This window comes from Macrobrachium nipponense, chromosome 4 (assembly GCF_015104395.2).
Source record: "Macrobrachium nipponense isolate FS-2020 chromosome 4, ASM1510439v2, whole genome shotgun sequence".
NCBI classification, from domain to species: domain Eukaryota; kingdom Metazoa; phylum Arthropoda; class Malacostraca; order Decapoda; family Palaemonidae; genus Macrobrachium; species Macrobrachium nipponense.
This window is the reverse complement of record NC_061100.1, coordinates 88,027,309-88,043,633: the sequence shown is the minus strand read 5'-3', so window position 1 is coordinate 88,043,633 and position 16,325 is coordinate 88,027,309. Positions and strand designations below refer to the sequence as shown.

General features: G+C 34.0%; 1 protein-coding gene across 1 annotated transcript in view; it reads left to right on the top strand.

Annotated features, from left to right (window-relative positions):
* The window catches only part of LOC135210993 (pre-mRNA-splicing factor 38B-like), a 261,602-nt gene extending 246,374 nt beyond the window's left edge, over positions 1-15,228 (top strand). Inside the window, exons 7-9 of the mRNA XM_064244000.1 lie at positions 2,689-2,982; positions 11,644-11,766; positions 13,373-15,228. Of these exons, the coding sequence (XP_064100070.1) occupies positions 2,689-2,982; positions 11,644-11,766; positions 13,373-13,430 (475 nt within the window). The 3' untranslated portion in view covers positions 13,431-15,228. The remainder of the gene's footprint in view (positions 1-2,688; positions 2,983-11,643; positions 11,767-13,372) is intronic.
* The last annotated feature ends 1,097 nt before the right edge of the window (positions 15,229-16,325 follow it).

Here is a 16,325-nt window from a genome sequence, read left to right as displayed (position 1 = left end):
CATAAAAATGATCTCATCTCAGTAAGAGAGAGAGAGAAATTACCTAAAAACCACTAAAATCGTTGACCATTATATGGCACTGCTCCCTTCCCGTCACATTACTTGATATATTTGACAGCTTCCTGAGTTCCGAGCTTCTCTGGAGTTGAGAGAAGGTAGGGAAATGGATACTACAAAGAAAAAGGAAGGGAATATTCATTTGAAATTACAATTTTATTATTATTATTATTATTATTATTATTATTATTATTATTATTATTATTATTATTTGAAAATGTTAATAAACACATACATCTATCATAAAAATTCTCTCATCTCAGTAAGAGAGAGAAGTTATCCTTACGTAAGTGAAATGGAATGGTTAGTTTTCTCTCTTTAAAATACTGCCACATATGATTTTGTAATGACAGTTATATTATTATTATTTTTATTAACTGAAAATATCAAAAAAACATATTACATACTAGTACCATAAAAATTCTTTCATCTCAGTAAAAGACAGAGAGAGAGTGTTTATCTCTCTGTTCTCTCAGAAATGTTAATTTATGTATATACACTTCTAATGCTTCCAGCAAAACAGAGGGAGAGAGTTACCACAATGACATACATATCTTGTGTGGCAAAAGAGAGAGAGAGCGAGTTATCCTTATTTAAAAAAAAGAGAAATTACATGAACACTTTGTGGCAACAACACAACAGCTCCTCCCCATCCTGTCACATTACTTGATATATTTGACAGGTCTAGTACCTGGAGTTATAAAGAGAATACTGGGATTTCCTTCATTCTTACATAATTTTTTGAATTTATGAACTAAAATCTTACTAATTCACTATAGTATTTTCTTTAATTAACTAATATTATTGCTGTTTACATTAATATTGATATTTGAAAATAAGTAAATCATTGATTTATCATACAAAAAACATACATCTCTTTAAGAAAGAGAGAGAGATATAGAGAATTATTATTTTTATTTTGTGATATCATTTAATCTTAGATATCATTTAATCTTATTAAACTTACTATTTCAGTATTAGTAAATATTACTTTTTGAAAATTAGTAAATAATTTTTGTATCATAAAAATGTATTTAGTCATGAAAATAACATCAAAATACACTAATTAGTTATTATTTTCTTCGGCGAATAGGCAAATTTCCCGCAAATAATGCCAAAAAATAAATTAACAACAAATCTTTTTTTTTTAACATCCAAGTATTTCTGTTATAGTTGTTGATGAGATCAAAGTATCTAACTATTAGCAAATGGCCTGCTTGTTGACTTTTCCTATATAAGGAATCGTTCATAAAAATTTTTGGATTTTGTAAATAGCTAAAACTAAACCCATCAAGATGCCTCTGCAGAATGTCGTAAGCATAAGGAATAAGAAAAAGTTTATTGATAATAGTTGTCTATTTGTGAAAGAACGAACAAGTGGCAAAAAAACTATTTGGAAATGTGACCAGTTTTATAAAGCAAAGTGCCATGCAAGAGTTCATACAAATGAAGATTCCATTACAAAACGAATGGGAGAACACAATCATGCAGGATATATTGCTTGTCTTGAAGCTGCCAAAGAAAATAGAGTTAAAAATAAGACTGGCATCAAACAACTAATAATCATCAACACTAAAAGAATAAATAAAAAATAAAAAGACATTTGAAACCCCCAATAGTAAAAGTTGTTTGTTGAGTGTTAGTAAAGTTATAAATATTCTGAAACTAAATACATGCTGTTAAACATGTTTAGATATGTTTAAAAAAATTTACAGTTGATTTATCTAATTAGGTTTTCCAATTAGATTTTCAAACACTAAATATATATTTTTACTTTTTAAGATAAAACAAATCATGCTTAAAAAAGACAATCATAAAAAGCATAAAAGCAAGTAAAAATCATTAATCTATGATAAATCAACACTATGTAATTACTTACGTAGGAAATTCAACAACTATTACAGTAATGCAAGGAACGTTTTACAGAAAAACAAGTGTAGTATATTTTATTGTTCATTTATTTTTTTGCTTTTTGCAGTTTACTTAGCTTGCGGTGAAAGAAACCTTATAATGAAATCACTGACGATGTGATATATTACGATGTAATTACAATGTGGTGAAAATGTACAAGAAGTAATTACCATGCAATGAAATTACCATGATGTAATTACTGTGATGAAATTACAGTGAATCAATTCTCATAGAAAATACTGTGAATAGGCAAATTTTCTGTGAATAAAGGGAGTATATGTTCCATAGAGAAATCTGCGAATCCGGAACGCGTGAATATGGGGTTTCGCTGCATTTTAGGCCTATTTCATTTGAATTATAGTAGATGGAGAGAAGGCCTTCTTTTAACCAAGTCTTCTTATAATAGATGGGGAGAAGGCCTTCTTTTAAACAAATCTTATTAAATTTAACTGTTGTAGTAGTGCTAAAATTTTCTGGAAATTTTTTTTCTGTATACTATATGAGAGATCTCATAAGGAAGGTAGTAAATTAAATCTCCAAAAGACATCAATAGAGAGTATTCTGTTAAGAACAATAACTGAATGTTTCACTTACTTAAAAATCTGACAATGAAACAACTTTGTAGTGATGTAGTGATTAATGATAATAAATTAAATGAACTTTTAAATTTATTCATTGCTAGGTCTGTGTCTGTAAGTTATCATTTCCCTTTTGTTTCAGCCGACCAGATCGGGAATATGCATCTAGAGACCATGAATATGAAAAAGATCGCCAGAAAAATAGAGAACGAGATTATGATCGGGATAGAGGGAGAGAGAAAGAGAAAAGCCACGATAAAGAAAGGGACAGGGAACCCGAAAGAAAGCGAGAAAGGTCAGGTGAGCGATCCAGAGATTATCCCAGGGAACGGAATGGAGATTATGACCGCCACCGAGACCGCTACAGGGAACGAGACAGGGAACATGATCGCCATAGAAACAGGGACAAGGACAGGAAGAAAAGTAGAAGTCGAAGGTAAGTTTTCATATAATATTTTTATTGTATTTAAATGGGTTTTTCTCTGAAAAGTAAGGGTCACGTTATTAGAGTCATGGTCATTGTTCGTTATGTTTTAGTAATATTCCACGGAAATGTTGCTTATTGATTATACTAGGTATGCAGAACTCCTAATTAAGTTAGATTAGGAATTTAACTTAAGTTTTATCATGTATGGAGAGACTACTCACATTGTGCTTTGAGTAGCATACTGTAGACAGTACCAAGGTTCTCATCATCATCATCTCTTTGACCCTTAGTTGTGCCTTGTACTGTATGTTTTTAATGTAGACTTGAAACCAGAGGATCAGAGTGTTTGGTGTTCGTGAAAAGAGGTGTGAGGCAGAGGCTTGTAAGAAAAAAAAAAAAAAAGAGGTGTGAGGTGTAAGAATAAAGTTTCATGTACACCATAAGCAGTAATGTTTAATGGAGCTGTAATAGTGCATATTTAGAATCCTTTATGTGCATTGCTTGTGACTGGAAGTGTTCTGATTTTCCATTTTGTAATATTTCTATCTAATAAAGTATTGTTTTTGTGCCGCATTTAACAGATGCCTGGGGATCTGGCTTTCCTATAAGTAGCAAATACTGTTAATTAGCAAAGACCCTGTGTTTTAGCTGCACTTGCATATTTTTTAAATATCTTACAGCCAACAGCAGTTCCACATAGTTCCAAACCTAAACTATGCTGAACATTATTTTTAAAAGATTTGCTTAAAATGTATAATATCTAAAATGGTATCATATTAAAATTTAATCATAATAATGTAACTGATAAGCACCCGACGCTGCTGCCATCTTGTCTTCTATGACCTCAGAACACAATTTACATACAGGCAGTCCCTGGTTATTGGCTGGGGTTCCATTTCTGGGGGTGTACCGATAACCAAAAACCGCCATTAACTGAAACTCAGTGATTTATGGCGTCATAATGGTGCTTATGGCGCTGATAACCAGTTATTGGTGCCATAAGCACCCTTATGGCGCGCCAGTAACCGAAACTCATCCCATTATGGCGCTATAAATTGCCAATTTTATGGCGCTAGACAAGCCCAATAAAACCAGATAGCCTATAACTGAGTCCACCGATAACCGGGGGACTGCCTGTACATCAAGAGACACCTTCTAAAATCAACCATATGCTTCCCATGAATTGGACATCCACCACATTTCAACACTGCAAAAAATAACAATAACAATAAAAATTAAATAACTGACTAAACTCTTATATAAGGACACTTAACTCTCTCTCCCTCCCCTCTGACTGCTTCATAACCTAGTCCCCTCTAATTTCCATTTTTATACAACTTTTACCCTCTACATAATTTCTAATATTTTCTCCTGAAACTCCTGGTTTAGTTAATACATCAGATACTTGATCCTTTCCTTTTATCCATCTCACCTCCTTTATTTCCCCAGATTCTATGGTTTCCCTTATTGCTGCAATATCTATTTTTAATCTCTTATGCTTATACCAGGTACTCAGTTTGGTGGCAATCACTAGTTGATTCACTTAAGGTGGATTCTTGTCCCTACGAGATGTTTTTTTGGCGGCCTCTGATTGGCTGATACCGGGAGGTAGGCTGCTCGCTCATTGCATCATATTTTTGTTTGTTGCTGAGAAAACTAGGAATATGTTTATATTTCGTCATTTATCTCACGTTTTACAAGAGATGGGGCAGTTTTGGTCATACCAAAGGATTTGATATTAATTGTACAACTAAATAATCTTTTCCAGAAATCAATAAGATAAAACACAAAGGAATTACATCGAGTAAAAGTGAAGAGAGAAACATTACATTCTTTATACCTGTTTTTATTTATCAATGCATTTTTAATTATTCATGCGATCAAGATGAAATAAAACTTGTATTTTCATACAATAAAATCATCCTGAATAAGCTGGTGCTTTTAGATTTTAGATGTGTGTAATATGTGAAGAGAAAATGAAGCTTATTATGTTGCATCCATACTTGACTCAGCCTGAAAGGACGTCAATCCTTCTTAATTCTTTGTTGTTTATTGCTTCACTGAGATTAATATTCCATATCACTCAAATAAGTCTCTGATATCTATTTAGTTTAAAAATATATTCGTCATATAATAAAACTAGAAACAATATTCTGAAACACCCTGATTACAGCTTAGGCTGAGTTGAAGAGTGCGAAATTGTCTCTCGACAGAGTTCAACTTCTGTGCTGGACAGAATTCTCCGCAGCCCGCCTAGATCTGAGCTAACGATACCAGATGCATCCATCTGATTATTATTATTTTTTTCTTTATCAGATGTGTCCAGACATTCTATATGATATTGGGTTGAAAATGTTTGGCAGTCATAATGGGAATTCTGCGTATTTAATTACAGAATACGTAATGATATAACATGGAAAATATTGTCGAAACTGCAACCTCTTATATCACTAATTGGCAACTCAAATCTCTTGCTGAGATGACAAGCACAATGTCTTGCAGATCTCATTCTCTCGGTAATACCATCAAACTTGAATCATTTACGGATGCAATGTAATAAGACATATTCCTCATTTTCTCTTCACATATTACATGCATCCAAAATCTGAAAACACCAGCGTATTCAGGGTGAATGTGTTATATGAAAACAAGTTTTATTTGATCTTGATTGTGTTAATGATGCAAAATCTGATGTTAAGTAAACACAGGTATAAAGAATTAAATGCTTCTCCTTACTTTTAATAGTTGTAATTCCTATGTGTTTTATCTTATTGATTTCGGGAAAAGATGACTTAAGTTGTACAATTAATACTGAATCCTATGGTATAACCAAACCTTTCCTATCTTGTGCAAAACGTGAGATAAATGAAGAAATATTAACACATTACTAGTTTTCTAAGCCATAGACGAAAATAACGAGACACTGAGCGAGCGGCCTACCTCTCGGTACCAGCCAATCAGAGGCCGCCAAACAAACGTCTCGTAGGGACAAGAATCTACCTTAAATGAATCAACTATAGTATTTTACAATCAGTATTAACCAACGCTTCTAAAATTCTCCCTCCTATTACCTCTTCCCACAAATGTTTGAAATATATCAATCCTTCTATAGCCTCCCCAACACTCAGAGCTTCTGCTTCAATGTTGGATTTTGCCACTCTCCTGGATTTCCTGGACTTCCACCATATGGGACTTCTTCTCTTACCATCTGTCAAGGATATAATATAACCCAGTTGAGTATGGCCATCTTCTATATTCCCAAATGAAGCGTCTGCAAATGCTTCCCAACAAATCTTTTCTTCTTCCAGCTCACTTATTGTAACTTTGCCCATCATGTTCATTATTTGTCTCACAATTTTAATAAGTTTCTTCATATCTTGAGTCATTCATTCTTTAAATGCTTTACTTAATTCACTAACATCATATGATATTTCTGGATAGTATGTAGCGATACCCAATGCAGCTCTCCTACCACTGATCTATAATCTGTTAACTCCTTTTGTTCTAACACTCTTATTACCTGGTATATCTTCTAGCATCTGGTTGTCTTATAGACTATGTATAATGCCACTGATTAAGACAAAATCTATTTTCCTGCTATACTACTACTCCTGTATACTTAAACCTTATACTTTCTTATCTCCTACAATTTCCTAATGGTTTTGTTTAAAAATCCTTCAGTTCCTCAGTAGCGAAAGTCATCTATGTGTGTACACAAAATACCACTTAATTCATTGTCTTTTTTTTCCAAAAGAATATGTTAGGTTCTAGTCTACTTCTCTCAGCTTCAAGCTCCTCCACTACTTTTACCACTTTACAATACCATCCTGTTGCTGTGTCCTTAGCCCCATAAACAGTTTTCTTCAACTTCCTTAATCCACTCGAACTATCTTCCCTTGTTGGCCTTAAATACAGTTGACCCTCTTAAAACCAGCATTTTACGGTCCGGAAACTCCCGTGGTTCGGCTTTATTTTAAATCAGCCACCATTAGTTCATTCCGCCGCCACCAGGGACACACCACATATTGTTTACAACTTCAAGGCAGCAAAAATTATGCCATATATCCTGTTTTTGTATGAAAATAGATGTTAGTAATGTAAATATGCAAAGTCAAATACAGGCAGTCCCTGGGTTACGAGGGGGTTCCGTTCTTGAGACGCGTCGTAAGCTGAAAATCTTCGTAAGCCGGAACATTGTCAAAAATCCTAAGAAAACCTTACTTTTAATGCTTTAGGTGCATTCAAAACTATGTAAACTGCATTCTTATTGCATTTTTCATAAAAAAACCCTTTAAATATTTATTATTTTGCATTTTTGGTGTCATATTTCATCTGCCAGATCAGCGTTTGTAGGCGTCGTAACTCTGGAACACGCATCGTAACCCTGGAAATAATTTCTGATGAATATAATTGAAAAGCGTCATAACCTCGGAACGTCGTAAGCCAAGACCGTTGTAACCCGGGGACTGCCTGTATATTTTTCATATTAACCTTGGAAGAGTAAATATATATTTTTTAAACATTCCACTTGAGAAAGCTCAACCAAGCCAAACCTTTTAACTTTTAATCAAAACAATGAAACATTTGTCAAGCACAAATTCCTTACTCTGTATGTGCTTGAGAGACATTTTTGATAATTTTTTTTATGTAACTGTGTATTTGCCTATTCGATATGCCACCCATGAGATTATATGATGCTAGAGGCAAGAAGTGCAAACAAATCTTTATCCATGCTAGAAAATCTTTGTTTTATTAGCAAATAGTTTATTGTTCATTTTCCTCAATAGATGACGCCAGTGTGCTTTGTTTACGTTTTGACGGCGACATTCAATTGCACAGTTATTGTCAAAATTCATTCATTATTTTTTTCATCACTTTATCCTCTACAATAAAAGTAAACTTAGAAACTAATAGCGATAATTATGAAGATAGGAAATTTCGGATATGAAAGTCACTGATAATGTGCAGATTCTGAGAAATTTAGTAGTACTGTAGTTAGCCTTATGATTGGGTAGGCTAACTCGGGAATATAGGCTAAATGTGGTAAAGTACATTATTTTAAGAAAAGTTAAACAGTATAAAGTTATCAAATGATGAAGTAAAAATATATGAGTAATAAAATGATAAAAAGCAGTGTCAAAACGTAGCTAGTAGTAGGCTAAGTCGGAAACTAGGCTATTTGTTTGTGGAATTACCTAAAGGCTTCATTTTTTAGAGAAGTATTCTATATTCCGGGATTGTCTGGGGTCTGGCAGTGGCCTGGTCCCAAGGTTTCTGGATTTCAGAGGTTGGACTGTACTTCTCTTTGTATTTTAAGCATTTTTATAGGGATTCCAACTATTCACGGGTTCTAACTATTCACGGAGGGGTCTGGTACACATTCCCTGCGAATACGGGGGGACCCACTGTACTACTTTGTTTTCTCTCCAACTTTGTAGTTCTTTTTCTTTAGCTTCCATTAAGCTTCTATTTCCAAATCCTAGCAACACCTCTCTTCATCTTCAGTTTTTTCAACCTGACTATAATCCCTCAAGTTAACCCACCCCCTTGTCACCTGACTGAGTCTTGTACATTGTACGAATCAGCCCATGATTTGCTTGACCTTTTTCCTCCAAGACTTAATATAGTCCATTGGTCTACTTGTCCTGTATCATTGTTGACAGCTCTAACTCCATTTCCCTTTTTGAATTTGGTTATCTCTTCTATTAACTCACCTTCTGTTAACTCACTTTCCCCATCATCTTCCATTGTTTCCTCTACCATATCTCTTTCTGTAGCCTCTTCTATGTCTGTATTCCTTCTCTAGCACTATTATCTCCTTTCCTTCCTGCCTATTTATATTCCCTTCATATGGGCCATCGGATTTACCTTTCACATGTGAGTTATCTATTCTAGATATCTTTTTTGTTTCTGATTATAGTCTTTGAATCCTAGTAATGTGGATTTTAGCTACTTCTTTTAAAGAATCCCCATGTTTAACTACTACTGTTTTCCCTGATACTCCCATATCTGAGTAGGTCCTCTCCATTCATTTTCTTTTTCCCTCTTATAGAATACCTCATCTCCTACTACTGCTTCTTCAAATTTATGTTCTCTGACGTTTTTGTTTAAGACAATCTTATTTTATAACACAACTAATTTTTTATAAACACTTCTCTGGCCTTGTGCATTGCATTCAGTGTGTCCCTTACCATACTCTCTCCCATCCCTTTCTTTCTGTTTGCAGGACTTAAACTCTCCTCTCCCATTAGATTAGGCAGGAAAGGGTTTTATCCAAATACTAATTGGTTAGGAGAGTAACTGCCAATATTCATTAAGCAGTTCCTAGCACTCACTACCTATTTCAATGCTATGGGCCAATCTACTTCCTCATCTTCCATCATCTGTTTTGCACTTCCCTTGATTATGCCTATGTTTTTTTCACACACTCCATTACTTCATGGAGATTCCGATGCTGTGGCTAATACTTTAATATTCCATCTTTCTGCTATCCTCTTTACTTTTTCATTGTGAAATTCTCCCCATTATCTAACAGTATTTTGGAAGGCACTCCAAATATAGCAAACCAACCTTCAAAAAGTGTCTTTATTATAGTTTCTGGTTTCTTATCTTTTATCCAAAAAGCCTGAGAATACCTCTTTGCCATATCTACCATTACCAAGAACTTTCTCTCTTCTATCTCTCCCACATTACAAATTCCTTAAAATTTTACTCCAAGAAAATCCTAGTACGTACTGGTTTAGCTGGATTTCTTTTGTATCTTTTACATATCTCACAATTTCCAGTCGGATCCATTTGTAACTTTTTTATTTCCTCCTTTTCTTTCTCTATTAAAACATCACTCCATTGTGCTTCCTCTGTTAGCTTCCATATTTTATCTCAAATTCTATGACCAAACTGTAAATGTAATTTCTTCATTGTGCTCTTAGTTTATCTCAGCTTCTTTCCCTACCAACCTTCCAGTAATAATTCTTATACCTTCCTCCTCCTTATTAGTAATCTTAAATGACCCTGTTTGTCTTCTCTTAACTTTACCTTCATTCCCCCTAATACTTCTATTATGACACAATTTTCTTTCAAATTTATGGTCGTACCCATTTTGCTCATGGTTTTCTTACCTATTTGCCATGGTATATTGCCATGCAGAAATTGTCTTCAAATAAAACTAACTCTTTTTTTTAATATCACTGATATTTCCATTATTCCTTTTGACTTATAAGATGTCTCACCAAAATTAAACACTATTAGACTCTGTCCCAGCATCCTTCATTCTCATCAACTCTTCCCTACTCAAACCCTTGACAATGCTTGCTAGTCACAATTCCCCGGAAACTCGATTTACATCCAGTGTCTAAAATTGCATCAACCGCTTCCCACAACTCTTCCTCTATTTTACTATCATCTACATAAACTTTTTCTGGCCCAGTTTCTGTTTTCTGCTTATTTTCTTCTTGTTTTGTTACTGTTTTCTTCGTAGTATGAAAATTCTGAGGACAATCCCTGTGCTAATGCCATTCTGAGTTGCATTTTGTACATAGTTACTTTACCTTTTTTATTTATCAGATTTCCTCCACCCCTATTTCTGTTCCATTTTCCCTTATATCTCTGGTTTTCCCCTCCCTCTCCCAGAATTCGCATTGCCTTCTGACCCCCACCATTCCCGTTTCTCTTTATTCTTTAATCCCTCGAATATTCTTTTCATTATTTTTTACACTTTTATTGTCTAACTTTCCTTGATCACAAACTACTAATAGCATTTGTCTTTGATTTTTTGTGAGATTTGCTTGTTCCAATATGTGAACACCCTTGGCTTCTGCTAGCATGCATTTCCCTATTTCTCTTACACACTGATTATTAAAGTCTCATCATGTCACTCACTTCTCTTTCTTTTTTAAAATAGTTTTTCATTTTACCGTAATTCTCCATTATCGTGTCTTTTAGATAGGCTTCATCTAGTTTGGCTAGGATTAACTTTGGACCCTCTGTACTCAAGTTCATCTCTATCTATTCCTTCTGCTACTTCTTGGGCTTTCCCTTTTAAGCTCATTCTTATCTCTTTCCTCAGATATCTTACTTCTCCACACACCAATAACCAATCTTCGACTTGTCCTCATCATCCTTTTTACTCGTCTTGTATCCCACTGAATCTTGGACATTCCCTTCTCCATCATATCTCCCTTTGTTCACTATCTGATCCAACCATCTTTAATCACAACCACGCTCTGCTACCAGTTTGAATATCTACCTAGCCTAATCTTTCCTTATTAACTCAAATATGCAATCTACCCACCTGTTCACATTCTTCGTTCCATGTATACTCCTGCTTCAGACATTAAACAACACCACAATAAGACTTACAACCCATGAATTCCTACCAGACACAGAGCTCTCTCCTACTCAACCAAACACCAACTCTATGTGTCCTCTACTTCTGCACTGTTATTGTTTTTATTCCAACCAATGCCACCACCATCTTGTCTTCTATGACGTCACATCTTATGACATCACAACACAACTTGAGTACATCAAGAGACACTTCTAAAATCAACCATGCTTCCCATACATTGGACATCCACCACATTTTGACAATGCAGAAAACAAAAATAACAATAAAAATGAAATAACTCTGGCTAAACTGATATATAATATCATTTTCCTTTCTCTTGCCAGCCGTGAAAGGAAGCATCGCCACCATGGCGATAGACATATTGATGACAGAAGCCACCGAGACTTTGCCGATTTACTGGAACGTGAGAAACACCGTATTAAGAAGGAAAGAAAACGAGATACCAGGTAAATGTTAGTTATTGTTGACTACTTCAAGTATCAGTTCCCAAATTTTATTTGAGAAGTGATTTTGTTTAGCTTTGCCAAAATACATACATACATTATATTTGAAAGTGAAAAATTCATGTTTTATTCCATTTATTGGTGTCAACTTTAAATTTAGAGGCAATAAACTTTTTAAAGGGTAATGACATTGGTTTGATAAAAATTTAAATTCAAATATATATATGGACTAAATAAGGTAATGATATCTATTAGAAAAAAAAACATGATTTGAAAAGATCTAACTTGGGGCTGAAACAAAGTTTCAGGCACAGATACATGTGCTAGTATCATCTGTCACCACATCCCTTTCATAATTTGGAAAAAAGTTAACGTAATATTACTATAGAGAAAGCCTGAGGGTGTCTGCTGGTAAAGGAAAACCTGAATTGAAAACTACTGACAAGGCCACAGTATATCTAAAGAAACCCTGAATTGAAAAATAATTGCGAAGTCCTGCGTATATCTGCTGCTAAAGGAAACCCTAAATTGAAAACTGCAGAGAAGGCCAGAGTATCTGCTGGTTAAACAAACCCAAAATTGAAATTTACAGATAAGGCCTTAGTATATCTGCTGGTAAAGGAAATCTTGAATTGAAAACTACTAAGGAGGCCCAAGTATATTTTCTGGTACAGGAAACCGTGAATTAAAAATGACATAGAAGGCCTGATGTCTGCTGATATAGGAAACCCTGAGTTGAAAGCTACTGAGAAGGCCTGAGTATAGTTGCTGTTAAAGGAAACCGTATTAAAAACTACAGAGAAATCTTGAAAAATACTGAGAAGGTCTGAGTATATCTGCTGGTAAAGGAAGCATTTAATTGAAAACTGCTGATAAGGCCTGAGTATATCTGCTGGTAGGGAAACCCTGAATTAAAAAGTACAGAGAATATTTGGGTATTTTGATGGTAAAGGAAAACCTTAATTGAAAACTACAGAGAAGGCCTGAGTATATCTGCTGGTTAAAGAAACCCTGAGTTGAAATCTACTGAAAAAACCCTAAATTGAAAACTACATAAAGGCCTAAGTACACGTGGTAAAGGAAACCCTGAATTGAAAACGACAGAGAAGGCCTGAGTATAACTGCTGGTAAAAGGAAACCCTGAATTGTGTATTGCTCTTTACAGATTCCAGATACTATGTAAGTTTCAGATATTAAAGTTTTAATACTACTACCTAAAGGTGTGGTTACACTATATACAGAAACAAAAGAATAAGATTTCAACTTTATTTTGAAATATTAGTAGACATACCTGCGCTTCCTCAGTAATGAGCAACGAGAAAGGGTTCATGTGATGGATATACATTTTTTACAATACATTATTGTAAAGTATATTTTTTACATTGTGTTTACCATTTTAACAGTCATTATGATAATTTTTACACCATTTTTATCAAATGTTTAGGCCAATTCTAAATTCATTACAGTTTGGAGCTTATACTATACCAAGTTAAAAGAAACTCATTTGCATTCAAAATTTTGATAGCTTTTAATTATATAGCCAAGTTCCCAACAAAAACACTTTTGCCTTTAATTTTTTCTATATTTATTGAATTTTCTTTCTCCTCAGCCGGGAACGACACCATCGGAGCCGTTCTCATGACCGAGATCGAAAGCACAGGTATTAAGTTGCACTGTCAAGTTCTGGACCTGAGTGTTTTTTAAATAAAAGCATCCTTCTTGAGTTTATTGTAGGAAGACTTGCAAGAGTAATTGATAATAGGTACTGTATAGTATTTAGGTTGATTTCTTCCTAAATTATGACTGTATATAATTTATAATTCCATACATATAAATACCTTAGAATGAGCTAGCCGAAATTCATTTTGCCATTTATATACTGGAATGAATAGGCTGTAAGGTTTTTTTATTTGGTAAATCGCTCTCTGCTATCCAATCCCCATTTACACATGCAGACTACAGCATTGTGTATAATATACACAACTGAGAATACAAGTACCATGTAAGTGCTTGTTATGATCAAACTAGTGCCTATCCCAGATGGTAGTGGATTTTACTTCATTATATATACAATATATTTATATATCATTTTAGTATCATTATCTTACTGTTAGGAATACTTGAAATTTAAGTTTTCTAACTTGTTGATATTGTCTGAAATGAAGACATTAGGTTTGTATGTCTACTTTCATTTTGGCGTAACAGAGCCGAAACATAAAATTTTTTTTATTTAGTAGTGAGTCATTGTTTACTGTACATCTTCACATAGAAGATAATTCTCTATGATTTAACTAATATCAGGGTGATGAGTTAGGCAACATGTATTAGTACAAGATAAATAGGCACTATTTTATATTAATACCATATGTAATTTATGGTGAATTAAATATAAGACATTCTATTTTTGACTGCACATTTCGTTTTTGGAAAAAAATACTGTTGAATTTTATTGCAAATATTTTTTGTAGAATTCATGTATTGCAAATGATAAATGAATGTTTAGTCCAAGGTTTTTATTGAAAAGTAAACTGCCATGGGATAATTATATTTAGCAAATTTTATAATCTGTAGGAGCTGGCATAAGTGTTGTACAAACAGGGGAGTTGATGTTAGATTTTAGTTATCATGATGTACTTGTAGTTCATTTCATGTTGTACTTTTTAATGTGCAATTGTAAGGATGTTTATGATGCCCTACATACATAGGTCTACATCAGAGTTTTGTGGTACAAGGGGATCTGGATGAGTTTTGGGCCAGTGCTGATACCTCTTGTAAAAATAAGAAGTACATGTTTAGTTTTGAGGATGCTGTGTTCATTGTTTAAAATAGTTTTAAATTTCATAAAGTATTTCATTTTTTATCTGAAAAAGCCTATTTAATATTGCATCAGAGTCTGTAATTTTTGGTTTTTCATTTTCATATTTTCAAATTTAGATGAAATGTATGTTTTTCTATTGTTTAGAAGAAATCTCTGTCCTCCATTATCTTAAAATCTGTTTGTGTAATCATTTGGCAATAGTAGTTTCATTTGTAGTGTCTTAACACTCTTGGAATTGTTCGGTACAGCTCTTAAGGAAGTTAAACTTTTGAATGCCTGTTCGTAACGATAATTCTTATTAGTTTAACAAAACGTGTGAATTTGAAAATAATAATATTTTAGATAAAATATATTTTATTTATTACTTTTCCAGAAATAGTTGTATATAAAGAGAGAAACTACCTTTTACAGAAACAAAGTTGTGAATTGCCTGTAATCATTAAAGATTTACTGCTAAGTGTTGAACTTTATCAGGGTTTACCAAATAACAGTTATGCAAGATTCTACTATCTGCATGTATTAAGTTTACATCTGTATTAGCGCAGAAAGTACAGTCGGCTGTAGATCTGACATTACCATTGATAAATATGACAAGTAAGATATTTTTTCTTTTGATCCAGAGAAACAAATATATAGAATTATATGAATTTCTTGTATCACTATGCATAAATACGTTTTGAACACTATGTAGATACATAGACCAGAAAATAGGTAAATGTAAGTACAACAGCCATAAATTGAACCCTTTAATTTATTTCATAGTTTCCTGGTATATTGTGTGTGGTATTACTCTAAAAAAACCTTGAAATTCCAGATGTTAGATTTGGATGATACTTCCATGCTAGCATCTGAGTAGGAAGTTCAATATGTGGTCTTTGTATTTGCATGATTATGATGAATGTGACCTGTTGATTTCACACATTCATGTGCTTTTAAGATAGCAACAATAAAATACTCTGTTATGCAGGTTATGATATTTTCTCAACATGATAAAGGACACAACAAAGGGCTTAGAGGATGGCAACTGAGAAGCAATGTCCTAGTATAGTTAAGTGAGACATCAAAGCCTTGTAAGCCGTGCACCTCAACTGCTAACCCAGAAAACTGCAGTTTTTCTTTTATCACAACAGAGTTTAGATGAAGACTATAATGATCTGGATTATGGAAAGAATGGAGACTTTAAAATGACGTAGATTATGGAAAATAATGTTTTTGAAACTGATAATAGTTGGATGGCATGCCTTGCTTTGTAAACTGGAATACCTGATGTGGCCAAGCAAGGAAAACTTTAGCATCAAACCATGTTATTGGTGCGCAGTATATCTCAATGAACAGGTGACCCTTAAAGCTTTGAAAGGTGTATATTCAGATGGGTCCCCTAGGGAAGCTGCCCTTAGGAGGTAATATAGTTCCTCCACATATAAGCCCCCTGGATAAAATATAAACACTATGCCTCTCATATGTGGAGTGCACTGAACTGGCTGTGTATCAACTAACAAGGACGGTATCCAAATGGAGAACGGGGCCAAAACTCTAGTCTCCACCTGGTAATGACAGACCTGGTCCTCCCAATCAACCAACACCCAGAATCTAGGTCGGAGAGCTAGTCTTGGTGGCGTTCATCCTCTATGCTTCCTTTTTTCAGAGGAACATGAGCAAACATCTACAGCATCTCCCACAGCAGTGGAAATAGGGTTCATTACAATTCTGCAGAGGCCTCAGGCCCCACCCCTCCTGAAACCAT